The sequence below is a fragment of the Tympanuchus pallidicinctus genome, unplaced genomic scaffold (assembly GCF_026119805.1).
Source record: "Tympanuchus pallidicinctus isolate F22 unplaced genomic scaffold, pur_lepc_1.0 scaffold22, whole genome shotgun sequence".
NCBI classification, from domain to species: Eukaryota; Metazoa; Chordata; class Aves; order Galliformes; family Phasianidae; genus Tympanuchus; species Tympanuchus pallidicinctus.
In genome coordinates this window covers 4,641,814-4,669,424 of record NW_026294739.1, presented here as the reverse complement: position 1 = coordinate 4,669,424, position 27,611 = coordinate 4,641,814, and the positions used below count along the sequence as shown (strand labels likewise).

At 47.0% G+C, this 27,611-nt stretch overlaps 3 protein-coding genes across 3 annotated transcripts; all 3 read right to left on the bottom strand.

Moving 5' to 3' along the window:
* Positions 1-10,828: 10,828 nt before the first annotated feature.
* Positions 10,829-14,947, bottom strand: LOC128082417 (G-protein coupled receptor 35-like). Its single transcript, XM_052686522.1, has 2 exons — positions 14,769-14,947; positions 10,829-13,395 (listed from the first exon to the last, which is right to left on the bottom strand). Exon 2 carries the CDS (start codon positions 13,367-13,369, stop codon positions 12,422-12,424), a length of 948 nt encoding a protein of 315 aa, XP_052542482.1. The 5' UTR covers positions 13,370-13,395; positions 14,769-14,947; the 3' UTR covers positions 10,829-12,421.
* A 4,292-nt stretch (positions 14,948-19,239) lies between these two features.
* Positions 19,240-23,455, bottom strand: LOC128082738 (G-protein coupled receptor 35-like). The gene is made up of 2 exons (XM_052687211.1): positions 22,564-23,455; positions 19,240-20,983 (listed from the first exon to the last, which is right to left on the bottom strand). The coding sequence occupies exons 1-2, from the start codon at positions 22,762-22,764 to the stop codon at positions 20,024-20,026; spliced, it is 1,161 nt and encodes a 386-aa protein (XP_052543171.1). The 5' UTR covers positions 22,765-23,455; the 3' UTR covers positions 19,240-20,023.
* Positions 23,456-23,561: 106 nt separating this feature from the next.
* LOC128082012 (G-protein coupled receptor 35-like) lies at positions 23,562-26,597 on the bottom strand (the record flags this gene model as incomplete). Its single annotated transcript, XM_052685826.1, has 2 exons — positions 23,562-25,124; positions 26,512-26,597. Coding segments are annotated over 2 exons (1,056 nt in total), but the record flags the coding sequence as incomplete, so codon positions are not given.
* Between the last annotated feature and the right edge of the window lie 1,014 nt (positions 26,598-27,611).

The following is a 27,611-nucleotide window of genomic DNA, read 5'->3' as shown; positions in this document are numbered from 1 at the left end:
AGTGGGACCTCATGAAAGCCGTGGCCCGAAGCAACGACTAATTAATGTTATCTCAGCACTGCTGTATGTGTGTGTGTGCCTTCCACACTGCTTGCCGGCTCCAGCTCACTTGTTGAGTGTGAGAAGGATGTATGAGAGCATGAGAAATCAAACCTAGTTTGTGACTAATAGATCTGATAGGGATCCTTAAGTAGTGATCATACAGCAGATTGAGATCCCTCTCGGGAGTTTAAGAACATAAACATGAAAAATAGCCTTATTCTTTGTGGTCTCCTGGTTGACGTTCTTCTGACAGTAAGCCAAGAAAACTGTTACTAATTTAATGCGAGACTATTTAATAGCAGAACTTTCATCTGCCTTGCACCTGTATGCTATGGAAGTCTAAAGCACATTGTAGCTAGAAAATGGGTGTTTGTCTCTTTCCTTCTGAGCCAATGCCACTGAAAGGAGCTTGTTGGCTCATTCCAGCTAAGGAGCACTGTGTTGAATAGAAATTAGTATGCTGTGGAAAGCATCACTCTGTCTGCACTGAGATGTTTTTGGATCTTTGCAGAATATGCTGCTTTCATTGCAGTTTAAAACACTTTTCCATGGTATAATCGCCTCTTTGTTGTTGTTACCTGTTTAAGGCTATTTGGTCACTGTTACAGAAGGTTAGTGAAGGTCTGAAACTGCTGACATAGAGAAGGCCTGAAAGGAAAGCCACGGCTCTTGCAATCTCTATCATCTCAAAACCCAAACCCAGGTTTTCAAGGCAATGCCATGCATGTAGCCAGATGGAAGCATTAAAGCCTATTGCCCTTGGGCCCATTTGTTCCCATCCTGCATTGGCAGTGCGCTGTGGGTACATTAAATTCCTCAACTCCAAGAGAAAGAAGCCAGAGCCTGTTGCTGTCCACAAAGAACGTCTCCTGTGCTCATTTGCTGCTAGGTTGATGAGCAAAACTGCCTGTGAAAGAAGCAGACATAAAATAAGAGGTAAATCATTTTCTGTATATCTTGGTGCTTCAGAACAATCCCAACTGTAGGTTTAGACTCAGTGAAATGGTTTGCAAAGGAACTTCTTCCTCTGGCCTAGAACATTTAAGTCCAGTGGATCTTAGCTAACAGGTATTCTGGGATTCTGTAGGGAAAAAGAGAGTAAAATCAATGATTCAATGTGTTTCATTGATGTCTGTTGTCTTTGCACTCCAGGATTTTCCCATTGCAGCTGGTGTAATGCCGAGTTGCCACTACATTTTTACTGTTTTCAGACCAAGTGTGCTTTAATGTTCGGTTGAGCATGTATCAAAGAATTGCAGAGGAATGAGACCAGCTCTGACACCACACAGAACAATTAACATGAGTGGTGCTGCTCAAGGGACAAGGGTGTGTTGAGGCACGAGCCGAGGCTGGTTTTTCATACTGGTGTTGTCTCAGCTGGATGATGGCAATTAATGTGCCTGTAGCACACATGTTGGCTTAGCTTGGTGGGTTTTTTTTTGAAGTTTCTGCACAAATTGCTCTTGCCACAACCAAAGCGCACTGTCAGGGTGCACATTTCAATGCACACCACCCAGTCTGCGTCCCCTCATCTTGGCACTTAGATCCCTGGGTATGAGAATGAGAACGTCAACCTTGCTGCTGCCATAATGAATCCTGAGAAATCCCAGAGAATCAGAGTCCTGGATTTAATCACTGAGGTGTTTAATGTGGAGATGCCATGGGTGCTGCTCAGAAATAGAAAGTACCCAAGAGGAGCTACTCAGACTTGACCAAATAAATAAATAATAAAAAGAAAGTTGAAGAAAATGCTTACAAGGAGTGATTCCTGCCTTTACTTGAGATAGGTTGGAGTGGCTGCCCCTGTAGGTGGGGAAATACAACCCGACAGTGCCATCTTGAGGAAGTGGACAAGAGGCATCAAGGTGGGTTTTGGTTTTTGTGATTCTCCCTCTCTCTCAGTATAGAGATGCATATGTATATCACATTTTGTTCTGGCTGTCTGCCACTGGCAAGTGTGTTTACACTCAAGTTAGAGTGAACAAATGGCTTTGGAAGTAAAATTGCACTTATATTGTGCATATAATGATGCCACTTACAGTGATAAAATTGCAGCTTTCTGCTGCAAACCAAGTGCTAGAGGTTTATTTGTAATATTGAAAAGATTTATTCCCTTTATCACAGGTGCATTCTTATAAATAGCCTGTATAGAAAAGACTTGTAATATGAAGGGGATCAAGAAGGCAATCTGCAGGAAAGTAAAAAACCCCACACAAATGGGAAGAACCTCTCAAATTGCCAAACAGTGGTGGAGTGGCTGAAAATGCCACACAACCAAAGACAGGCGTTTTCTGAACAAAGAATAAAGCCACAACGACAAAAATATTATGGAACAGAAGTAACTTCACCGGGTTGATCTCTCTTAGGGTGGTTGCTAAGGCCAAGATACTTGTAGAGTGATTGTTCCAAGGCGGATGAGAAACTCATGAAGGTAGGCCATCGGGTAGGAATTTAATCGTATTCTTGCCTTGACGTCTTGTGTTTTGTACTCCTCACTGACCACAAAGGTTAATTTGCATAAACACACCATGAGTGACATATTTTGATCTTAGCAAAAAGGGTCACCAGATTCTTAGAGTGGTCCTGATGGACCAGTGCTCACCAGCCGTCAGTGTGGTCAAAGCAAATGACACAGCTGGAAATCCTTTCTCCAGTGTTGCTCCCGTGATGCTGGACTTAAATGTTCTAGGCCAGAGGAAGAAGTTCCTTTGCAAACCATTTCACTGAGTCTAAACCTACAGTTGGGATTGTTCTGAAGCACCAAGATATACAGTGGCAGCTGTGCAGACACTCCTCCAATTCTGCCTTAGTTTTGGCATGGTGCACTTGTTAATCACTCACCAGTGAAACATAAAAGCTCAGCTTGCTCATCACTTTAGTCTTGGCAGAGTATTTCTGGTGAAATGAGAGCCATCTGGGGTGCCCCGTGGTGCATGGTACTAACATTACACTGTACATCTGCAAATCTTACCATTCCACATTGTTTAACAACAACAAGAAAAGCCTTAAACTGAAGTTAATTTAACACCACAACACACTGCCTCGCAGCTTTGACATTCTGAAGGCAGCAGTTGTATTCCCGTGTTTGCACAGCTCGCCATGCAGCATCTGTCACCTCCCTCTGATCTCCCACAGCAGTGGGTGAGAATGCCAGCCTTCTGCAGCCTGAAGGAAGGGGCTTTACCCTTCTGCCTTTCGCTCATCTCTGATGACTTACAGTCAGAAAACTGGCGGACAAAAGAGCGAATGTAACAATTGTGTGAAAAAGCAGTTGAATTTTCAGATTTTTATGTAATCTTTGTGCTCGTAGGAGCTAGAATAATTCATAATGATGCAGAACAAATGGATGTAGTTTACGAACATATTGCTTTATAACAACATTGCTTTATGTTGTTACATGTTACGAAAACTACTTTCCCTGTTTGCAGCCTCCTAGGTATTTCAGATGGTGCTGACAAGCTGGATGAACGGTTTGGGAAAGGAAAAATGCAGTGGGTCAAAAAGTTGTATGCATAGTTTTACATGCAGGATCTAAGTCTTAGAGCAGCTTGGAGATGGAGCATGACTAGATATGAAATGGAAGGTTACGTAGGAAAAGAAAGTCAATATAGTTATAGAATAAGCAATTGTTTAAGGTTCTGGGGAGGAGTGTTCAGTCTGGTGTGCCTCTCCTAAAAAAAAATACAGGGAGAAAAATACAGAACAGCTCAATTCAGAGAGTAAAACAGGAACAAATACAGCAAATTACTTCTGGAATGCAGAAGTGACTGAGCACAGAGCACAAATGCTGAAGTGTGGAGAGCATAAATAGGTTTTCAAACACACTCATAGTAGCTATTAAGATGAAAGAAGTAGGTAGTTTGCTGTATCCCCACTGCAGATGGGAAAGAAGTAATGGCTTTACACTGCAGCTGGAAATGCTCTGCTCAGAAACTAAAAGAATTCTTGTAGCTGAAGATAGCCAAGCACCAGAAATACCCCTTGCTGTGAGGTGTTATTAAAAGAAAGACACATTTCTGCTTGTTGTAACATGGGAATGCTTCAGGTCGCCCTTCTTTAGATGGCCTTTTCTTGCCTTTTCTGCGAGTCTGTGTTTTCACATGCAAAACATGGGTTGAGTTAAAGGTATTGCCCTGGATAATGTGACAGCTGCTTGTGTGTCAGTACTGAGGGTGCAAAGAAGACCCTAGCTGATTAGGCTCCTTGAGTACCAACCAGTGTAATCCCAGTGACATTAATTTAACTTTAGTATGAGTCCTCTTTATTTTCTGCAAGTTGTCAGTAGCCCTTTAACCAGTGACATATCATTGGATTTCATTACGCTGTGCCTAATTTTGAACGGATTTGCTTCCTCATCCCAGCCCTGGCTACAGCTGACTGGAATTCAGCAGTCACCCTCCCATACACACCATTACACTTAATAAAAAGCAGCCAAAAAGTAGATGGATACGGAAAAGGGGAGGGAGAAGGAAAGTAAAGAGGATGTGATGAGGAATTAATGCTATTTTTCTTCAGATGCATCTTTGCCACGTGTCATTTGTAGACAAGAGTATGTGCTACTGAAGAAGACCTTTGTGGGCTACTCTCAGGAAACTGAGGTAAAGGAGCATGGATCTTATTTTTGTGTTAGGTCTTAAAGAGTTGTTTAAAGGCTATTAGTTCTAAGTCGCACTGCTAATTCTGCCTGGTTAAAAACAAAGGGTAATATCTGCATGAAGCTTTTTCTCCTAGAAGATAGATCATTTGACATCATTTGACTACTGTTTGAAGATCTGAATGTATATTATTCTATTGCCAAAAGTACTGGTGCTGTAAAAGATGAGGGTAGAAATACCACGCAGCTGCAGCAGACAGATGCAGATCTGAGGCTTGCTGCTAATTGTTGACCAAGTCACTCTTTGTGGATCATAATCTAGTAAATAGCCACAAGGAAGATGGTGTGACCGCCTCTTACCTCTCTGCCTATAAACTAATGACACTTTTTTTCTTTGTTTTAATATGCCCAATTATGTAGGATGAATATTTAGGCAGTGTTGTACATGTGAGGGAGTTCCTTCAGCAGAGCTTGTTTAGCTCTTCTCCAAACCCTGGTGTATAAAGCAACAGTTACAACAAACATGATACCACCAGAGCTAGTAAAATCACAATGAAACAGACCACTCACCTTCAGTGTTCTCCATTCTTCTTGGCTCTCTCCAATTCTTAATGCATTTCTTCACTATCGTGATGGAGTGCAAAAAGAGATTTGTGTCCTCTTTTCTGTGCTTGTTGTAGGAGGTTCATCGGATCAAGGATAGTGGAGAAGGTGTTTGATTAAGGTCAAATTCACTCTGAATTTACAACTGATAATCATGAGACAACTGTGTGAAGATGCATTATGGGCTGTTATTTCTTAACACAGATTCACAACATTCACGTGCACACGTACTGTTCTGATATATAAGCAATAGGTTTGAGAGCTTTGTCAGGATGGATTTCAAGAGGTGTGCCAGACTTTGCTACTGACAGAGGTCAGGCTTCCCTCTAGCGGTTTGTTACCTTCTTCACAGCCCCATAGCATAACTGACTTGGGCCTTTTGGGTTTCATAGCTGTCCTTAGCTTTTGGCAGGTGTATGTGGGTGCAGGTGTTTCCCATCCAGAGCAGCCTGTAGCTCAGCCAGATGTACCTGGTGAGAGTTGGCTGCAGTTGGTCTCTCTTGCTCTGGCATATATGGGGACATGAATACTGACTCTGAAAAATACTCTGAAAAATAGAAGTCAATAATCTGTTTGGATTTCTAATTTTAGAAGATAATTCCATGTGTATAAAAAGTGATTCCGTTTGCTCACTGAAGGCAAAAATAGCTCCTGAAGGACTGTTATGTGCAAAGTGAGACCTAAAGCACGGACCCCAGGAACCTGGGAAGGCTTCTGTAGGCTTGCAGTCCATCACAGCAAGGGTGGCCTTCTTTTCAGCTTTGCAGTTTGGTGCCAAGGCCCTGCATCTGTCCTTTCCTGGGCTCAGACGCTGTCATTACGCCCGTGTGTGTAGGTGGCATTGCAGCTGGGACTGGGCCAGCAGAGGACGTGCTGGAGTCACATTTCACAGCCTAAAATCACTAATAAAGTATGACAGATTTATGTCTGAGCCAAAGGAAAGACCTCTGCCTTCCAGTGACTGAAGCAGATGTTCTTAAAAGACCCAATCAGTGAGAAGTGAACGCAGCTTCTTCAAATACTGGTAGAGGTAACTTAGAGACAAATCGCTGCATTGCAAACCAAATCGTTCTACCAACCTACCAAAAAAACCCCAGCAAACCCAACAAAAGCAAAGCAAATACTGCCCTAAGCCTGGAAATCCCAACTGAAGAACACTGACTGGATCTTCTGGTCCATGCAGAACATCTCAGAATCAGGAGTTCAGGAAAATAAAGCAGTTTATATGAAATAAGGCATCTGCTAAACTAACAGTGACTTCTGCTCACAATTATTAGTCATGGGGGACTCCTAATTTCTCTACTTTTACAAACCTTATGCATCAGGAACTGAACTTACATAAAAGTTTTGTCCTTCCCCTCATCCAGACAGCAGCCTCTGCCATTTCTCCCAGATGCTTACTTGCTTTCTGTTCCCCTTATATGCTTCGTGTGCCACCATTACACTTGTCACCACTGTAGGGAAGAAAGCAGAAGAAGGCAGTTTTCTGCCTACACTAACATGCTATTCACTTTTCACTGGAGACGGAGAGTTGTGTTCATAACATTTTCTCTCAAATCAGTATTATTACAAATAATAGAGGATGATTCATGGAGAGTTTTTTGGTTGGTTTGTGGTTTTTTTTTTTTTTTTTGGCTAACATTATAAAATGAACCTTGAAATATTTTTCTTTCCTTTTTTTTTTTTCCTTCTTATTTTTGTGTGACAGCTTTGTGGTCTGCAGATGTTGCTGACGTAACTAACATCTCACATTTGTTGGTCTTGAACTGGTTGTTTACTGAGCGAAATAATTCAATAGCCTGAGCTTTGCTAGTCAGACATAGGCTGCTCTGGCACAAGGTGGAGAAGCAAAGGGGCAGATAAGGAAGCTGGAAGATTGGCTCCACTCCTATACTGCACATCAGTGCCATGTTGACTATGGAACTCAGCACTAAACCAGGGCAGAAAAGATGACCTGATCAATGGAGTTGGGACTTCTCCTGGTGTGCTTGTTGTTGAAGATAGGCAGGTTGGAGGAGCAGATGTGCAAAAACCACTGGCACAAGGTACAACAACCACAAGGCACTGTCCTGGTGCCTGCTTAAGCATAAAGTGATTAGAGGTTTTGTGAAACCATGCTGGCCCTGTGTTAATGTCTGATGGATGCTGCTGGCCTTTGCTGACATTGGAAAGCTGGGTGAGGTTACTGCAGAAATAGCACTAATGCTGCTTTTAGAGCAAAGCGCTGGATTTTCATGACACCAAGGCTCCCTGCTGCTGTGTCAGTGCAGGTTATAAACGTGTTCAATAGCAAGAGGGTAAATACAGGCCTGAGGACAAGCTCTAGCAGCTGCTGCTCTTACCTGTGAATTCATCTTCCTGAGAAGAGAAAGTGTGTGGTTTCCACTTGCATGCATTCCCCCTGAAGTGGGAAAGAATGTGAGAGGCAGTGCTAAAGACAGATAGGAGTAAGGTACTGCTTGCAGAATTCTTTTTTCTTGCATTTGTTGTGTTTGCTTTTTTGTTTGTTTATTTTGCTTCCTATCAACTCCCCAACGCAGTTTCAGGTGCATGAGAAGAAGCTCTTGTGGTTTCTCCTTCTGTATTACTGGGTGATGTACGATGTGGGAGCTGAAAATGGAAGGAACTTGGCTAAGCACAAAAGTGAGAAATGTTATTTAGCATCTTTATTTCACACAGCCCTGTCTGAAAGCAGAGCAACTCCTCTTCCCATCGTTTTTGCCAAAAACAAAAACAAAAAACAAAAAAACCCCCACCAAAGTAACAGCTGAATAGGGAAATGTTTCAAGGGAATCTAGAGTGAGATACCAGGGGGGTGCGTGTCTATGAGGAAGAAGGAAGTGTTGAAATACGCCACTGGAGAAAAATTGGCCTTGGATTTCCCGATCTTGGGTCACCCTGTGCTGCTCTGCCAACCAAAAGTATCATCTGCTCTTCCTAAAGGGAGTACATCCACCATCCACCCACCAGAGAAGTCACAGATGTCCAGCAGGTGCTCTCCTTCTGGCTGCACTGCCAGTCCCTGGGGTTTGCCTGCTGCTGGGGGTGGGAATGAGGCCCCTGAGGTCATGGGTAGTGCCACTCAATAGGGTCATTGGCCAGCACCTGAAGGGGAGCAGCCCTGCAGTGATTAAAATTAAGGTCTTGATTCTTCTGTAATTACACAGTTGCCATTGAGAGAAATGGAAGAGCGTTGAACATCAGCTGTGTTTGTATTATTGATCTTACTGTAACAGTGCAGATTGAAGAGGAATCTCTTTTTTCCTGCCCCAAGATCACTGCTGGCCATTAGCAGCTCCTGTTGGTGCTGCCCTGCCTGTGCTGGCTGCTGAGCAGCTGTCCGTTGCTGCCTTTGCTGTGAAGCCAGATGAGATTGTGCAGTTCCCTTCCTTCCACCACCCAGGGCTGTTCTCAGAAGAAATGGTCAAATAATCCTTGGTACAAACAGCAGTATAAACTTTAGCAGACTGAGAAATGGCTCTGGCAATGTGAAGGAGCAATGCGAAGGAGCAATGCAATCCACATGGGTGTGCATACTGATGTCCTGCCCATCTGAAACAGGTCTCTGTGCTGGAGACATGAAGTAGGGCCTCTCTGAGGGGCCCCAGAGAAAGGCCCACCAGTCCTTCCGTTCCTGCTTGGTGCAACGTGACTTCTGGTGGAGATGTGGTGGATCCCATTTTTATGGGCTAACAAGTGGCTTTGAGCTGTGATACCCGCAAGGCCAAAAGATCTAAAAAGTTGTTTGAGCTGATAACAGTCTTGCTTGAGATATCTGTGCCAAACTTCAATCTAACCTAAAACAAACTCCTAGCTGGCTTGAAAACTGAGGAGCAGGAGGGCTACACTGGTAGAAATAATTGCCAGAGAAAAGTGACATGAGAGCTTTGAAGCTGGTAAAGCTGCTGGCAGAGCACTGTATTTCAGGCAGATGAGGTGCTGCAGCCTGTTAGTGCCTTCATGGAGGGCAAGGAGCACATGGTGACTGATGCTATCCCCAGCCAGTGTGTGAGCTGCCATGTGGGACAGCTGCTCCCATTGCAGTGACTCAGTGATGGTTCTGAGCCCTCATTCAGAAACTGAGGCACACAGGAATGCTTCTGAGTTGGGCTAACAACTGTTAGCCACCCTGATTTTCACTTCCTCAGCAGTGCCCTCTTTCTGTCTTTGATGAAGGCATCTCTGAAATGTGTCATAGTCTCTTGGAGAGAGCTTTTGCACTTTCCCCCTGCACCTGACATTCAGTTGAACTCTCATTTTTCAGTCAGCTGCCCCAACTGTGCTTGGCAGCAGGGTTCAGTTAAAGTGTGACAACAATGGAAAGCCCCAGGCAGGAAAGTTGGTGTGAGACATCACCAGACCTCAGTGAGTGACAGCATGAAAGCTGGAGGTTATTTTGGATGTTATCCCATGGTGTGCCTGTGTACCAGCTTGTGCAGCCACCTCTGGTGTGCTGCAGCAGCTCTGCGTGTGCTGTCAGGTGATTTGATTTTGGTAACCTGTCCATTCAGTGCTTGCGTGGAGTGTGAGCTGGCTGCCCTCATACAATCATAGAATGATTTGGGTTGGAAGGAACTTAATGCCCAGTCATTTCCCCTGCCTTGGGCTGGTTGCCCTCCACCAGATCAGGCTGCCCAGGTCCCCATCCAACCAAAGGCTCCAGGGCTGGGGCACAGCTTCTTTGGGCAGCCTGTGCCAGTGTGCCAGCACTTTCTGAGTACAGAATTGCTTTCTTTCAGGCCATGGTGGATGAACTGGTATCTTGTCAACAAGCGGTCATGTTCCCCTCATCTTCTGGTGGTTACTGAGTTCACCAGAGGTGCTGGAAAATAGGAAATTGCTGCTGCTTCCTCACTGCTTGATACATCCCTTAAACCTTCTGCACGTGAGAGCTTGGCCAGATGGTTACAGGTTTGGAAGGAAGCTCAAAAGCTCTAGGTGGAAAAGGCGAGCAAGCTGAACAGAGCAATCTAGTATTCTGGCTGGGGAGATGGAATATGTTTCTCCATTGTGCAGTTGGTGCATGTGCCACATATCTCAGCCCCAGCACAACCAAATCCCTGACTGCCCACAAGTCCTCCTGGATAGCCCCTGTCAAACAGTTCAGAACAGAGATTTGGGGCCTGTTTGAGAGGGACAGCACCACCCCACTCCAGCACAGCCTGACTGTCTCATCCGCAGCCCCAGTGAGCATCTGAGGCCTTTCCACTGTGTGCGCCTCACACCTTGATTTGAGGTTCGTGTGGTTAGAGTTTGGCCATCTGGACAAGTGTTCATGGTGCATATTTTGTGCAAGCAGCTGCTGGAGGAAGGGGTGTTACTTAGAGCGAGACGGCTGAGCAGAATCTGCTGAAAATACTTTGTAGTCAGCTTTGTGTCTCCTCCACCCATTTAATTAGTGGTTAGCGGAGGAGCAGTATTTTTTTTCCTGCTGCATCTAAAATAACTGTTTGGTTTGTTCAGTGCTTTCACCTCTGAACAGCTCGCACTTGTGTCAGTGAGGCTGCAGGTGCAGAGAAAACACTGGCAATCTGTTATTCTTCCAAACCTGCTCCCTCAGCACACAAATCCCACACAGAGGAGTGAATCTTGAAAATTTGTTAGTTTTTATTAGGGAGAAGCCCATCAAACTGAACTCACAGACGTATTCTGTGCATATGTCAGTGCAGCAGTGCAGGAGACCTGTCAGCACACAGTTAGGGCCTCACTGCACCTCGAGCTGGGGGGGGGAGGAGATACCTATCTGTGCACACAGTGCTTTGATGTTTGCTGAGACAGGAGGGAGCAGAAGCAGGGAGAAACCAGCCTCCTTCGAAGGTGCACTTTGTCATCAGAATCTCTTGTCATCGCACTCTTCACTGTGCTGTGAACAAAGGCTGGATGTTGCTTGCAGATTTTCATGATGATTGAACTGCTTTCCCCATTGCTGTCTGAATCTCTGGCAAGTGCAGTGAGAAGCTGCAGTACCCAGAGGCTGCCCAGCCTTTGCTCCCATCCTGCCCAGGTGAACGGAGGGCTCTGCCCAGTGGTTGCCTGCAGCAAGGTCTCTCCATGAGGGGTTTCTTCCTTTTGCCACTTTTCTTGAGCAGGAGGAGTCAAAGCTGAGCTGGATGTGGGACTGGAAGGCAGCAGGGCTCAGCCTACAGGCAGCTGGAAGCTCAGCCTAGGCTCAGGAGATATGGGTGGAGGTGTGCAGCTGGTTTGCACATCCCACTTCAGAGCACATGCTGCTGTTTGAGCATCGTTATGGGGGGACTGGTTAGTTGTTTTGCCTCCCTTGCTGTTTGTAAGTGCATCACGGGTTCCTGCAGTGCTCAGCCTTTGAAGGTCCCAGTCTGTGTTGCAGCCCGTGCTCCCTGCTCGTGGTGTAGGCAGCAGCAGAGGCCATGAGCTGCCCCCATCAGGGACAGAGAGCAAAGTGGGTCCCATCACCACCGGATCCTCCGATGTTTCCATTTAGCTCGTTAAGAGGAAGAGCTCATTGCCAGTAATGCAAATTTATTTAGATTGGATACTTTGGAAGAATTTGTTGCTACTTTCTTTAGATAATTATTTACACTATAATGTTGAACTGACTCCATTTAGAGAGTTGTCATTCCCACCCACTCCAGCTCTTTGGATAGTATTTTTAATGCAGTTTGACTGAGATACAGTCAATGTGAAGCTTTCTCTCCTATACAAACGATCGCAGTTCCTTCTGACCCCATATTTCTACCGATCACCATTTTATCGCTGTCATACAGTGCAAACAATGCTGTAAACTTGACTAAAGCATCTGCATCTGGGACTGGGTGTTTATTACTAAGAAAAGACATTTGTGACATAAACCCGTCCACCTTACTTTTTCTGCAACGGTTTCACTTTGAGATTTTTTTTCCTTTTTTGAAATTTCAAATAATTCCTGTTTATTTGTCACAGCTGCAGCTACATCAAAACTGGCCCAAGATAGGGGGATGGACAGCAAAAACTTTCCCCATTGATTGTACTTGCTGAGGTTTATGGGGATTCTATGATTCCATCTTACTCAGATTTGGATAAGGCTGGGAATTGTCAGTGATGATCTAGATTGTTGCATGAGCATCTGGACTGCTGTGGTTGTCTGAATGAGGGCTGATTTTCATGTCTGAATCTTTCCCATCAGCAGAAAGTCCATCCATCATTCTCAGATAAAAAGAGAGCCCTCTACATTTGGCACTGATGTGTTATTACTGGGAGCTGAGCTTCAGCTGTTTCGCCTGAGTCAGATTTGGACCTCGCGAGTTTGGGAGACGCTTCCTGAAATTCCTTGTTTACAAAGTAGTAACAAATAGCATCCAGGCAGCAGTTCGTGTTGGCGAGGACCGAGGCAAGGTGAACAAAGTTGTTAACCTTCTGTATCGCAGGGCAGCTGGGGCTGAAGGAGTCCATTAGAAAGCGAAGGAGATGCCCAGCGTAAACAGGCAAAAAGCATACGATGAACACAGCCATGTTTGCTGTCACGATGTAGACAGCCTTCCTGATTAACCTTTCCTCGTGGCAGTTTTCGTTCTTCTTTCTCATGAGCTCTGCGATGACTTGTGTGGAGCAGTAAATCACGACGATCAGTGGTATGAAGAACCCTCCGATAATAGCACACAGCGTGATGACGGACGGCTTGACAGAAGATTTCTCAAAGCAAAACTCATCATGCTCTCGGTTTTCCACCGTTTTAATGAGGGAAATCACGCAGATGATGACTATCCAAAGAAATCCAGATGTAAAAGCTGCCTGCAGTGGTGACCGCAGTGCTCTGGCTTTCAAGGGATACTTGATAGCCACGTACCGGTCGGCTGCTACAACAGTGATGATACCGATGCTCATTAAGCGGTTTATGAAATAGCCGCCTTCCAGAATCAGGCACCATCTGTCTGCCTTCATCTGCTGGAACTGGGATAATGTTTTAAAAGGTAAAGTAAAGAGCAGCAAGCAGTCAGCTGCAGCCAGGTTGACCATGTACACTCTGGTTTCTGTCCACTTGCCGAGCTTGCAGCAGAACACCCATAGCGCCAATACGTTCAGCAAAACGCCCAGCAGCAACACTGGGATGTAAACACACAGCTGGACAAGTGGAAAGTTTTCGTCAGCTGTGATATTGCAGCCGCTCTGGTTCATCTTGCAGATATTAAGAGGCACAGTTCCTGGAAAAGCAGATTATATTTTTCAGAAGCTAGACTATGACTGAATCGGTGATTAATTCAGATAGTACTTCATGGGCCTCCGAGATTTACAGCAGTGAAAACGAGACGGAGCAGATGATACTGCAGAGCAGAACTGTCTACGGGGCACCTGGTGGGAAGAGATAAGATGGGACATGAGCCTGGTCAGTTGTGGAGGGGCGAAAAGCAACTCTCACTGCATCCCACACAAGGCAAATGGCTAGCAGAGGGCAAGGCTGGAAAACGATTGTGCTTCTGTTTTGGGCCAGACTCAGATGAGCCAGAAGCAAGTATCCTGCAGCTGGGAGTTATGTGAACTGTTACAGCTCATTTGGCAATGGGAAAGGGATGCCTAAACTTGGGTCTCATCCCTCCCATCATAGTGGTGCTCACAAGAAGCCAGCCAGCCTTCTCACTGCTCAGAATGCTCTGGGAGATGTGCTGCAAAGAGACAGCTGTCCTCTCCTTCGATCCTGTGCTGTCATCACTTCTTATTAGTGCAAAGAGCCGTTATTCATCTATCTCTCATTATTTTAGCTGCTACTGAATCCTATATTTAGTCATAACATTTTGTTGTCTGCGGCAAGAATCAGAGATAGGTCTGTGGGCTGCATGCTGTCTTTCGAGGACTGTGAAAGTTGGTCTTAACTTCTGATGTAACAGAGCAATCTGCCAAAGTGCAAGAATAAAAAGGCAAGGCAAGAGATGCGATCAGCCACCATGTGAAATACAGTGGTGAGCTGAACATGATCTGGTGGGTGTTTTTTCACCCAAAGGGCCACGCTGCTTCTCGCCTTCCTGCTTTGGAAGAGATAATACAGGTTCATATTCTGTGCTGCCCTGTGAGACATGGCCACAAAAACCCTGGGAGGTCTGAGATGTCTTTGGAGTTTCCCTGTGAAGGAAACGTGGCTCTGTGTGTGCAGATTCTCTGGGCTCCAAAGCATTCTGGCTAAGCCATCTCTATGGCGGTGCAGCAGCCTCTGCGGGAGCTGCAGCTCTCAACCAGCTTTGAAAATTGTTCTACCAAGCAATCCTGCTGTGAGGGAACGTGCACTGTGGGTACCTGCAGCCACTCTGTGTTTTGGACACAAGGAACATTTTGAGACTGGAAGAAATAAGGGAAATGGATAAATTGTAATAGACAGTGGTGAGGTTTAGCAAAGGCAGAGGCTACCCTTTAGCATCTACAGCATGTCTACTGTGGCTGGTATCAAACTGAGATTTGAACATGCACAGGCTCCATCCCTCTCCCAGTTTCTCCACCACCATTTGGGTGTCCCGCCATGGATGGAGAAAGGCAATGCCTTACAGAGCTCCAGTAACCGTGCCAACAAATAATCAGGATGGATTACCTGCTCACTTGTTGTCCTTCGAGAGGTCCAATGTTCCTCCAGTCCGGTCGTGGTGCAGCGTGCAGCGTGCTGAGCCCTCCCAGCATGTGACCAGTGAGGTGTTCTGCGATGACCACTTGAAGGTGGCTGTGGCAGCAACAACGCTGGTGAAGGAAGCATCCCCACCCCTCCTCAATGCATTTCCCCGGGGCAGAGCTTCCTCTGCTGCTGCCGCTGCTATGGCTCACACCACCCCCTATTGACTGAGGAGCCCATGTAGTAGCCCTGTGGTGAGATGAAACATTCATATGCCATGTGATCCTGCCGACGTTCCTCTGGTGATGGAGTGACTTCGGGTTTTTCCTTCAATTCACTTCCAACGCCCAATGCCTCGCTGGCATCCATCAACCTTTCTTGCCCAACGGGCTGTGTGCGCTGCCTGAAGAGAACATGTTGTCCTGGAGGGTCCCTGAGATCCTCTCTCTGCTGCCTGCTGCTCACTGTGCTGAGCCCCAGGACGGAGCAGCCTTGGTGGACTCCTGGTCCCATTCACCCAGCTGTGGGAGTGCTGAAGGCAAAGGTTTGCAGACAGTTTTGTGTTTTTCGTAAGCGTGTTTCAGTCTGAATCACAGTAATACTCTTCTCTTCCACAGTTCTTGTCAACCAGTAATAATGAGAAAACCTGGCACGGTGACCCCTTGACCCCCAGAATTCACATCTGCCCTGTGGTACAGGCACCTCTTGGCCAGAGGCTCGATGATAGCCATCCATTGCAAGTCCACCTGCAGGAAGAGCTCAGGTGAGGGGCTCAGCAAGTTAAGTGGTCCTGCTATTGGTACCTTGAGTTGCTGTCTTGGGCAAACCCTTCCAACTTTCTGCTTCTAAGATCTTAAGACCTGCTTCCAGGTCAAAGAGTAGCTTCTGGAGTATTTGTGCATTGTCTGTCTGTGCATTGCAAATCAGCCTCTGAGCTTTACACCTTGCTACCGTATTGTTATTATAGAGCTTGGCTTAAATACTTCTCCTGATGCTTCCCATTCTCCCTCTTTGCAGATCCTACAAGCAGTTGCTGACCTATTAGTACACCCAGCTATTTGATCCCTAAATGACATCATTTCCATGTCACTTTTGTTGTTTGTTTCAACAGAAGCATTGGGTGATTTGCTCCCTTCTGCTCATGACTCATATGTGTAAGCAGCTTTTTTGTTTAAGGAGAGAATGGCTCCTAACTGTTTAAATACTTATTGCCCTGATTTATTGCTGAGAGCTATTTGATCTTTATACTTCCTGAGCTCTAAGATTTATTTCTGTACTGAACAATCACTTTTTCCTTCCTCCATAAGCTCTGCCTGGTGTCTGACTTGAAGCTGATCCACAGCCAAACAGAGCCTTCCCCAGGGTGCTCACCCATGCTTCTGGTACAGCTCTGCTAGCTCAGGTGTGCAAGGCCTGGCACATGGCAGCAGGACAGGGCCTGGGTAAAGGTGAGGGAGGTACCAGCATCCCTTCCCCACATGCAGCAGGACACTGCCTTGCCCTGCTGCATTCAGGCTCTGCAAGCTTCTTGCGCAGTGTCTTTCCTTCTCTGATTTTCTAATGGGAAAGGAGAGATTGCAACAATAGGTGTTGATCAAAACGAAGCTATGGGTTTGGGAGCAGAGCACATCAGTGCTATTTTTAGCATGGGAAGCCTGTGAAACAGCAGTGTTAATTGCATCAGCCCCATGTCATGAGCGAGCCTGGCTGCTGTCTGCTTCCCTTTTCTCTGTCCTCAGAACCACACAGGAACAAACGGTGGCAGATAACACACTCACAGGCTGCTTTGTGCTGTAACCCAGCTTTGACCCTCCAGCCACACCAGCACTGAGCACACTGAAGGGTTCAGCTTGTCTATCTCCTTGCCTTGGAAACTGCTGGGCAGTGCTTGTGTTTGGATGTTCAAATGTTAGTGCGTCTGTGCATCTGCTGGGGACACAGGTATTTAGGTAGGGTTGGTTCCAAACAGCGTGTGGTGTGTACAAACAGGCGCAGTGCCCTGCAAAACTATGGGATCCTGAATGCGATGCATGTCTCAGTGGATGCAGATGTCAGAATTGGTGGCTATAAATCATAGAATCATAGAATCCTCAGTGTTGGAAGGGAAAGATCACCTTCAAAGATCACCTAATCCAACTCCCCTGCACTAAAAGGGGCATCCATCAGCTTGCCCAAGGGCCTTGCCTTGAGAGTCTCCAGAGTCAGGGCATCCACCATATCTCTGGGCAACCTGTTCCTGTGTCTCACCACCCTTACTGTAAGACTTTTTCCTTATATGCAACCTAAATCTCCCCCCTTTAAGCTTGAAACCATTTCCCCTTGTTTTTATCATCACAGACCCTGCTAAAGAGTCTGCTCTCTTCTTTCCTATACCTCCCCTTAAGATACTGGCAGGGCACTAACAGGTCACCTCACAGCCTTCTCCTCTCCAGGCTGAACAGCCCCAGCTCTCTCAGTCTGTCCTCATAGGAGAGATGTTCCATCCCTTGGATCAGTTTTGTGGCCATCCTCTGGATGTGTTCCATCAGGTCCATGTCTCTCCTGTACAGAGAACTCTATGAATAGGAGGGTCTGGATGAACTAAGAGCCATCAGTCATGCAGAGGCCATGAAAACAGCCCTGGCTGGACCTGCAGATGGTGGGATCAGAGCCAGCCCAAACTTCCTCTGTGCATCCACCTATTCTTCCCCCAGCCCTGCCCCTCCCATCTTCTCCTTGCCTCCTACTTTGGCCCCTTTGGTAACCCCCCTTTGGTAAAGAGACAGCAATGCAGAAGTGCAGTGGATGACTGCAATTTTCAAAGACATTTTAAGATGTATTTAAAGGCGGTGTGTGGTCTAACAGAGTCTCACTGACGTGCAAAAGCAACATGTGACGTGGCAGGAAAGGGTAGAGAACCCACATCTGAGATCAGGAGGCCTTTCCCAGTAAAGCCTGGAGCAAAGGGCTCATGCTGACTTTAGCAGACATCACCCTATAGAGTAAGAGTGGTTTGTACACTTTTTCCACTGATTCTATCTTCTATCATTCTATCTTCTATCGTTCTAGCAAAAGGACAGTTACTTTCTGTACCGAGAGGTACAATGCCAGTTACGAGCCTCTTTAGATTTTACAAAAAGCTTAGCAAAGTGCCAGCCCTGCTTGTCAGAGCTACTGAAAGGCTGTGGCTGCTGCTTCCTGCTGTCATCACCCAGATTCCTGTGCTGGCAAAGATTTGTGTATCACCACAATGTCATTTTCATGAATTGCTGCTCCAGTGAACACCATAGAGGGTTTTGTGTCATGCTGTAGGACGGTCAGGACCCAGAAGACAGCAGTGTGCCATGCAATGTAGATGCAGCCCTGGTCACTCCACAAAGAGTTTTCAGAGGAAGCCTGATGTGGGTGGGCTTTGCGAGGCCTTTCGGTGGAAGTTGTGGTAGAGCCGTGGCTGACGGCTTCTCAGAACTGCCCTGCGTGATGCAACCTTGTTTTGGTTTTGGGAAGTCCCATCATGAGACTGGGATGACTTTGGCAGATACGATCTTTGGATTTTCAAAGGGTATAGTTTGGTTTATTTTGGGGACCCGGTTGACAGAGTCCCTCTGGAGTTAGTTCTAAAGGACAGAGGAGTCCAGGAAGGCTAGATATTCTTATGGAATGAAATCCTGAATGCACAAGAGCAGGCTGCCCCTTTGTGTCAAAAATGAGTGAGCGGGGAAGAGGGCCAGCCTGGCTGAGCACAGAGATGTGGAGCAGAATGAAGTCCTTGTAATCCATGGGGAGGTGACTTGTGACTGCACCACTTGAGCACGCACAGACCTGTGGGGCCAGATGGGATCATCTTAGGGCATTATGTCCAGCCCATGGCTCACAGCTCACACGAGGCCCAGCACAGCCCGTCCTGAGGCTGCCCTCAATCCCACACCATTATGGCAACAGCTCTGCCCCTCCAAGTGGCACGACCTGGCCCCAAGCATGCACCCATAGCTCAGCAACATGTGTCCTACCAACACTGTCTGGGCTCCAATCAGAGCACGTGGAGGGCACAGAGCAGTGCTAACCCAAATGACAGCAAATAATTGTTTGCATTTTAATACAGTGGTTAAGCAAAGTCCTGAGAATAGAGAAAAATACGCAACCGTGCTTTCCGTTTTGATACAGGAATTTGAGAACAGATTTCAAGATTGCTGAAAAAAACCTTCAAGTTTTTGATATATTCACAATTCTATTTTCAATTGACATAAATACATTACCTGTGAATTTTCAAATGAAATGTATAGAGTTGCGATCAGACATTCAACTCAATGCAAAATGTGATCATGTCTCCTCTGGACTTGGAGGAGATCTCTCCATGAAAGCGCTTTGGGGAATGTGGCATTCAGGCTCCTGTTCATTGCTGATGACAGTGCATGACTGACGGTGATGACTGTGATAACAAATAGTATTTTGTAGCTGAGAATTTGCTCTGTCGTAGGTGTTTTTTCCATGAAAATAAATAGGAGATGTTACTTTTGGTGCAAACTGTGTATGTGCAACTCAAGACAATTCCTCTTCACTCAGTGCAGCCCAGGCAAGTCAAAAGATTGGACATTTGTGGACTAAGGTACAGAATGAGCTGCCAGAAGTGCTCACCAAGCCACTGTCAATAACTTACCAGCAGTTCTGGCCAACTGGAGAGACTGCAGTTGACTGGAGGTTACCTAGTGCAATGCCCATCCACAACAGCAGGTGGAAGGATCAGTGGAACTACAGATTGAATGTGAGCCAGCATCCTGCTGATAGCTGCAGGCACTGAGATTTTGCAGCTGGGCAAGAAACCACCACTGTACAGGCAAATCCTTTGACACAGATGTATTAGGCTAGGCATTGTACTGGAGTAGCTTTTCCCTTATTTTAATGACCAAAAATTACAGTAGTAGGAGTGGCTTTATACATTGCTGTAACAATGCTAAGTTTCTTATGTTAAGCCTCATGATATGTACAACAAAGTGCGTGGTCAAAACAATGGCTTTATCAGCTATTCTCTGTACCAGGGGATTTCTGTTGACAAGGAAACAGCTGAACCTGTGATACAATTATTGAAGGCAATGATCTGAGCTGCATTTCAGTGTGAGAGCAGCAGGACAAAATTCAAGTTATTATCAAACCCCTTTCTACAGAAATACCCATACCAGAGCAATTGCAAGTGGTCCCATTCCCTTGGCCTCAGAACCTGTGCAGCAGTTTGGTCTTAATGTCTATAGTGCACTGTCCTTTTTCTATGGTGTGACTTGATCAGTGGGTTGCTGTGACTCTTGGCTTTGGTTCATCTTAGACCTCAATGATATACAAGTGGGGAGCAGAGAGGGAAATTCCTGACTTTCCTTGGCTGCAAAGTAATAGCAGAATGCATCGAGACAGCAGTTGGAATTGGCTAAGCATGAAAGGATCTGAATAGAAACCCTAAATTTTGAAAGCAGGTGACAAGCTCCAGCTAGCTCCGCTGCGAGTCGCAGAAGTGATGCAATGTAGATTGGTGAAAAACATAAGATGAACACACACAGATTCACAGAAATAATGTGGATTGCTTTCTGGATTAGCTTTGTCTCACGGTGGCTGCTGGCCATCTTCTTTCTGAGACATCTGATGACTTGCACAGAACAAAAAATTATGATCAATAGGGGAATAAAATACCAAAAGCAAATGGAGAATGATATTAAATATGCAGGCTCAGTAGAATGTTTCTGAAAGCAAAAATGTTCATTCTTTTTTTTAGAAACCATGTTCATGTAGGAATAACCTATTTGCATTATCCAAAGGAACCCGCAGATACAGGCTGATTTCAGTGGGGATCGAAGAGTTCTTGCTTTCAGAGGGAACTTGATCGCAATGTATCGATCGATGGCAATCAGCATGATGATGAAGATGCTCATAGGACTGTTTGTAAAATGTATCACCTCAATGGCAAAACACAGCTTGTCTATGGGATATTTGTTGTTGGTAAAATATATCAGGAAAGGCAGGGTGAAGAGCAGGGAGCAGTCTGCAAACATGAGGTTGATCATGTACACCCGGGTCTCAGTCCATCTCTTGAGTTTGCAGCAGAAGACCCAGAAGGCGATGGTGTTCAGCAGGAGCCCCAGAACGAGGACTGGGATGTAGACAATCAGCTGAAATAGCATCACACGATCCTGCAATGCGCTGCTGATTTCTGTGCAGTTCGACATGGCGGGCAGTCTCTGTAAGAAAAGGGTGCAGGTGAAGACCAAGCTTGGGGACAAATCCCCTGGGCCGGGTCCCATGGCAGCGCCCTCAGCCGTGGCTCCACGGCTCCCGGCTCCTCTGCACTGCATGAGTCAGGGCTGTGGGTGGGACAGGGTGGCACACAGCTCTCCTGGGGCTCTGCTCGTGCACAGCAGTTGCATTTTTGGGGATGCAGACCTGCAGGGGCTCAGTGGCTCTTCACAGCAGCTAAAAAAACAGAAGCAAATCCCTCCTGCAACTACTGTGGGACAGCAACCTATCTGAATGCAGGCCTGGCTTGTCCACCCTACATCCACCTTCACACAGTTTTGGTAGCAGCAGAGGGTCTCCAAAGCAGGGTTTTGTAGTCCCTTACCTCTCCACTTCTGTGGCTATTGGAGATCTATTAGCTGTCTTGCTTTAGGACAGCTCAAAGGAGAGCAGGGCAGCATTCCTCCTTTGCTTTACTGCCAAAGCCACCCGATGGCTTTGTTGGGTCTTGCTATGCCCATGAACTCACACAGGACTCAGGTCCTTCCAGTCGTGGGACAGCTCTGGTGGCTTTACTCCTGGAGCACAGTGCGTGCCATGGGCACTGCCACTCCTTCAGGCTGCTGGAGATGTATGGCTTGACACCAGGAGGGGAAAATGAACATGCCTGTCTGATCTCAGCCTTCAACATAGGAAGCCAAACTGTTGCCTGTGCAGAAAACACAAATCCAAGATTCTAGCCTATCTCCTGATACTTCTGTAAATAGTTCAGGGCATCTGCTACTATCCACTAGCAGCAAAGACCAGGGAGGGTGAATCAGACTCAGTCTGCAGTTACAGAGAAGCACGAAAAGAAAACAATCAGATTCCTGTCATCTGTTACAGATACATTGCCTTATAAGTCAGTGACTTTTAAGGCCTAATATCTAAACTGTGGAGAAACAGTCTGACTGCATGAACTACATGGATCATTTTTAGTGTCCAAAACTGGAAGCTGGATCTGACAATGCCAGAAAAAAGCTCAGCACCTGCCCCAGTGCCAGAGTTGGGGTGGTATTACAGAGATACAGTTTTCAGAATGGAATTTATATGGAAGGGCTGACATGCAGCCAATGTCCTGGCTCCTGTGAGCTTCCAGCATCCCAGGTCCTTGGCTGCACAGTGCTACTATCTACACTACAGCTGTTCCCTGCCAGCCCGCTGTCACCATCCTGCACTGGAAGTGCTGCTTTCTGCCTGCAAATCACAGTCCCACCTAGCAGCTGAGCCCTGTGAATCCTCCATGTGAGTGCTGAGCCCACAGCAATCCCCTGGTCCCATGCCTCAGTGTGCCCAGAGCAGGGTGTCCCCTCACAGAAGGTGCGTGGAGAGGAGTGGTACATGGCCACAGCATGGGATGACGACCTCCCTGGATAGCTAGCATGTGTGGCTGCCAAACAGCAGAGCACATCAGTGAAGGCAGGAAGAGACTGAGGCACCTCCGTACCACTGCTAGCAAGTGGGGAGCCCTGGGCAGCGCTTTGTGAAGGAGCTCAGGAAACAGAGCACACTGCCACACAACTGTGCAAGAAGAATTGAAAGTTACCTGCTTCTTGTGAGGCTGTCCTCGGGTCAGGTCCTCGGGCAGGTCGCAGTTGCTCAGGAGATGCCAGGGGTGTGGGTGCTGTGCAGAGTGATGCTGAGTGGGGTGATGCTGTGCTGGGCAGAGCTGCCCAGGAGCCTGCTGCTGACAGCTCAGGAGCGCTGGAGCGCAGTAATGAGCTCTTGTTCCCCAAAATTGCTTCATTTACCACCTCCTCTTCAGAACGGCTGAGGCTCTGGTGCCCTCTGTTGTTCCTTTTCCATCAGCTCAGTGCTTCACCACCATTCATTTTTGCACCCAACCTGCTCTCCCTCTGCTTCCATGCACGCAAACGAGCAATTAAAATTTAATATTTTCAGTGGTCTGAAACCAAACCCTTTCTAAAATAAAACCCACAATGGCTGCAAATTGCCCATTTGGCAGCAGAAGGACCCGGTGGGAGCCCAGCATACCATGCTGCCTTGGGTGTGGTTGCAGAGTAAGCAGAGGGAGGAGCAGTGGCTTTTCCTAGAGGGCACATCAGTGCTTGTGCACCTGAAAAAGTGGGCCTAGAGCAAGGGTGCTGGCATGTTGCTCTTTGTTGTTTTTTGTTTGTTTGTTTGTTTGTTTGGAAGGTGAGGGCAGATGTGGTGGTCCTGCTTGTCCTCTGCATGATGCTTCTTTACCGTGGCTCATCGATGTGATGGGATAAGCCACACCAGAAATGGCAATCATGGCCAACCAGGCACAGGTAGGAGACACTGGCATGGAGCGGAGAGTTCTGTGGGTGTCAGGAGGTGGGGAAATTGTGCAAATGGGCAGGGAGGGCTCAGGACACAGCAGGGTTCCCTCACAGCAATTTCTGGTGCTCTGCTCTCTTCAGGCAGTGCCTGGGCAGCACTTGGCAGCAGTTACTGAGATTTGTCAGTATTTAGAAAGAAAAAAGCCCTTTCCTAGGCAGCAAAGAAGAACACACAACAAAGAAGATCATCCCCTACCCTCTCTTCCCCCTTGTTCTCCCCAGTGGCTTTTCTGAGCTGCTTACTCATAGCACAAATGCTTTATACCCATGGAAATGTGGGAGGTGACAGTGTGGGCAGGCTGTGGAAGTCCAGCTGAGTCCAGTTGTGTCCCGCTGTGCGATGCTACCCTGAGCCTGCTCTGCTGCCAGCCAGCAGGGCAAACCTGGGGTTCAGCCTGGCACCATCAGATTGTTTCAATGCAAGCAATCTGAGATACACCATGAAATAAAGCACAGTACAGGCTTTTTTGTTGGCTTTTGTGTTTTAGGTTGAGTTGACTTTAGTTGTGAAATAAAACAGCGTGACTGACATACATGGGCCACCCTTCTTCCCATAGGAGTAACACATGGAGGGGAAGGGAACGTTAACGCACTGCCATTGCAGAGTCACTTTGGCACCTCTATGTAAAATGTTTTATCAGCTTAACAGAAACACAGGGTAGAAATTACAGCTAACAATGATACACATAACAAAGCTCTCCTTGGAGTGAAAGGGGGATGGTTGTCCCCATGACAGCGCAGCCATATCTCCTCTTGACATGGTAGAATTTGTTGGTTTCATTGTGGTTTCATTTTGTTTAGTTTCTCCTTTTTTTAGCAAACGTGTGTCTGCACAGAATGGGTTTGCGTTGTTCTGGCAGCGCTGGACTTGGGCAGCAGGATGGCTTCCTGGAACTCCTTGGTCACAAAGTAGTAGCAGACACAGTCCAGGCAGCAGTTGGACGTGGCAATGCACCGCGTCACGGAGGAGAAGTTCTTCAAAAAGTGGTTCAGGGAACAGGTGGTTTCAGTGTGATTCGTTATGAGCCTGGCAATGAGCAGGAGGTGGGGTGGCAGAAAACATAGCAGAAACACAATCAGATTGGCATAAATGATATAAAGAGCTTTCTGGATTGACTTCTTCTCCGGTGAGTTTGTCTTCAGCTGTCTCCTAAGGTTCCTGATGATTTCTATGGAACAAAAGGTCAAGGTTGCTAACGGAAGAGTGAAAATGAAGAACATGGAAAGCAGTATCAGAGCAGTGGGAGTGCTGGCATCGTACTGAAAGCAGGAGTCAGCATATCTCTGCTGAAGTTTTAAGATGGTTGCAATGGTGACAGCGAGCCACAGGAGCCCACAGAGAAGAGCAGCTTTGGATGGAGACCTGAAGGCCCGAGCTTTCAGGGGGTGCTTTATGCCCAGGTACCGATCGATGGAGATAAATGAAATGATGTAGATGCTCACTACCATGTTGACGAAGTACATTGCCTCTATAAACTGGCAGAGTTCATTTCGGACTGACTTTTTCCAGATCAAATATGCCATGAAAGGCAAGGTGCAGATGACAAAGAAATCGGCAAAGACCAAGTTGATGGCGTACACCCTGGTTTCTGTCCACTTCTTTATTTTGCAGAAGAACACCCACAGGGCGAGGACATTAAAAATCACTCCAAAAAAGAAAGTGAGGATATATAGAGAAAATTCAGTGAGATGAACGTGGGGATTCACCTCTATGTCTGTGAGACTGCAGCTCTTGGATTCATTCATTGTCCTGATATGTGGATGGCATGTGATGGTCTGAGACCTGAAATGGGGAAAAATGGTAAGACCCTCCTACCTCTCAATAGGTGCGTGGTTCCTATAAAAAAGTCATTTAAGGAAATATTTATTCTGTTATAAATGTGAATTTGGGTCCACAGGATTAGCTTTCTCAGTCATCTTGTAATTGGGATGGATCTGTCTCAAGCTCTGTTTGTGTTTACTCAGTTTATGAGTAAATATCTCTGGGAGCACTTCCAATAGGACACAGCAGGCAGCCTCAATTAAATAGGAGCTGTTGAATGAGCGGGGAAATGACATGCAGAAGAGAACACATGGATACCAGGACAACCTGTGATAATGTCAGGACTAATTCTGTAAGCCAGCCTGTGCAGGCAAAATGATTCAGACTCGGTTTTGAGATAGGCAGGGATTGAAGCAGTCAGCACTAAGTATGCGTGACCCCTGAGCAGAAATTCTTCTAATGAGTCTCCTGGACCTGCTGCTCCTGCTCCGAGCTGAGGAAAACAGAGCAGCATCTGAGTCCTGCATCCCAAAGGCATGACAAAACCCAAAGGGAGTGATTGAGGCACGCTGCTCTCATCCTCACTGCAGGGAAGGAAGATGTAAAGACGTGTGCTGAAGTACAGCACAAGCAAACCACCAGTGTGCCCTGCAGCGTGAAGGGCTCTGGCTGATGTTGGCTTTGGAGCTGAAGATGTGGTCCCAATGCAGTTCCCAGCAACCTGTCTTGCAGCTTAGGGCTTGCAAGTGTTGCTGGCCAGGAGCTCACAGGCTGCAGGAAGAGGAAGGAAACTGACAGAGGGTGTGAAAGCAGACACAGATAAAGTATGGGTGAACAGTAAACTTCTTCAAAGAGATGCTGCACGATAAACTAGCACATCCTCCAGCTGCGGAAAATGCTTAATGTGGATCAGAGGTGATGAGTTGATGGCTGCAGTACCAGAGCATCTCAGTGCTCCTGCAGGAGTGGGAGCAGGCTGGGGCCAGAGGGACAACACCACTGTGTCTGCCACAGACTGTGGCAGGCTGGGAAGCTGGGAGGTGGGAGCAAGACCAGGGCTGAGCACATTTTTCTCCAGTTCTTACCTGGCCTTAAGCAGGGAGCTTGGAGAAAGCAAGTGAGATAGAGGCTGGGGACACAACAGGTGTCACAGCAGCACGGTGGTGGCCAGTACCCGCTGGGGTGACAATGGGAATAGCTTAGTTTCTAGCCACCAATTGCTGTTAGAAAGCAGCCTGCTCTGCTCTTCTGCAGTAAGCACAGGAAAGGAACATCTCAGCAGTACAGCTGCTGAGCAGGACCGTGCGCGGCAGTATCTGTGCTGAATCAGAGAAGCCAGGCACTGAGCTTCCTCACCTCCTCCCCACCACAGCAGGCAAAGCAAGAGAACAAGACAGGGTGAAGTTACCTGCAGGTATAAAGCCACAGAGTCACAGCAGGTCCCGGCAGCAACCTAGCAGGAGGAGGGCAAGAAGGGCTGTGATCAGACGCACATGATCACCTGAACTGACAGCTCGCAAGTACTTGAAGGCTTCTATAGCACCTCCTCCTCCTGCGTGAGGAAGGAGCTCATGTCTGCTTGTTCTGAAAGATAAGATCATCTGCTGGCTGTAATGTTTTCCATGAGGACTCAGTGCCTCATCACTTGGCACTACCTAGAAGTGTGGTCATTGGCTAGCAGTTGTACTCAGTAAATGCAGAGCTGAGCTGCTGTGCTGACAGCCAAGCTGGGCACAGCCAGGAAGGTGCAACATCTGTTACTGGCTCACTTGAGCAGCTAAAGGTGCAAGGCCATCCTTGTGCAGTCCTAGGCAGTTCAGTGCGTGGCACAGGCAATCCCTAGGGTGGAGAACATCTCACAGCCTCCTCAGATGGACGTGGCTGCTCCAACAGCCCCTTGGGATGGGTTTGTTGCATGGGACAGTGGTGCAGCAGCAGGTGTCTGTGATGGCAGGGCTGCAGCTGCTCCTCTGCCTTCAGGCTGGCCATGGGCCTGGGGGTCTCTGCCACAGTCTTGGGGTAGAACTTCACTTGTCAGATCCTGCTTTGGCAGAAGTGGATGAGGGTGAGGCATCTGTAAACCCCAAAGGGCCCAGAGATGGACTGTCTTACTGGTGTTAGCAATAAGCATGCCTTAGGGCTGGTGTGGAATGGCCTCGCTGCCCACTGACCCTCAGTACCCAACCAGCTGTAACATTTCTGTGCTGCAGGGCAGCTGTCAGTGGTTGGCTGTTCATGAAAGAGTGCACAAGGTACTCCACTCGCTCACAAAGTGGGTGCCCTGGAGATGCAGATCAGGGCACCCAACAGAAGGTCATGGAGATTAAACCCACTCACACTGCTCCACTTACATGGAGGCTTACATACCTTGCATTCACCCCATAAAAATCACAGGGATGTGCTGAATGGAAAAAGGCACAGGGGAAGGGAGCAAAGAGTTCCCTGGGGGTTCAGGGTAGCAGTGGGCTTCGGTGTCTGGTAGAAATGATGCAGTGGAAACTATCACAG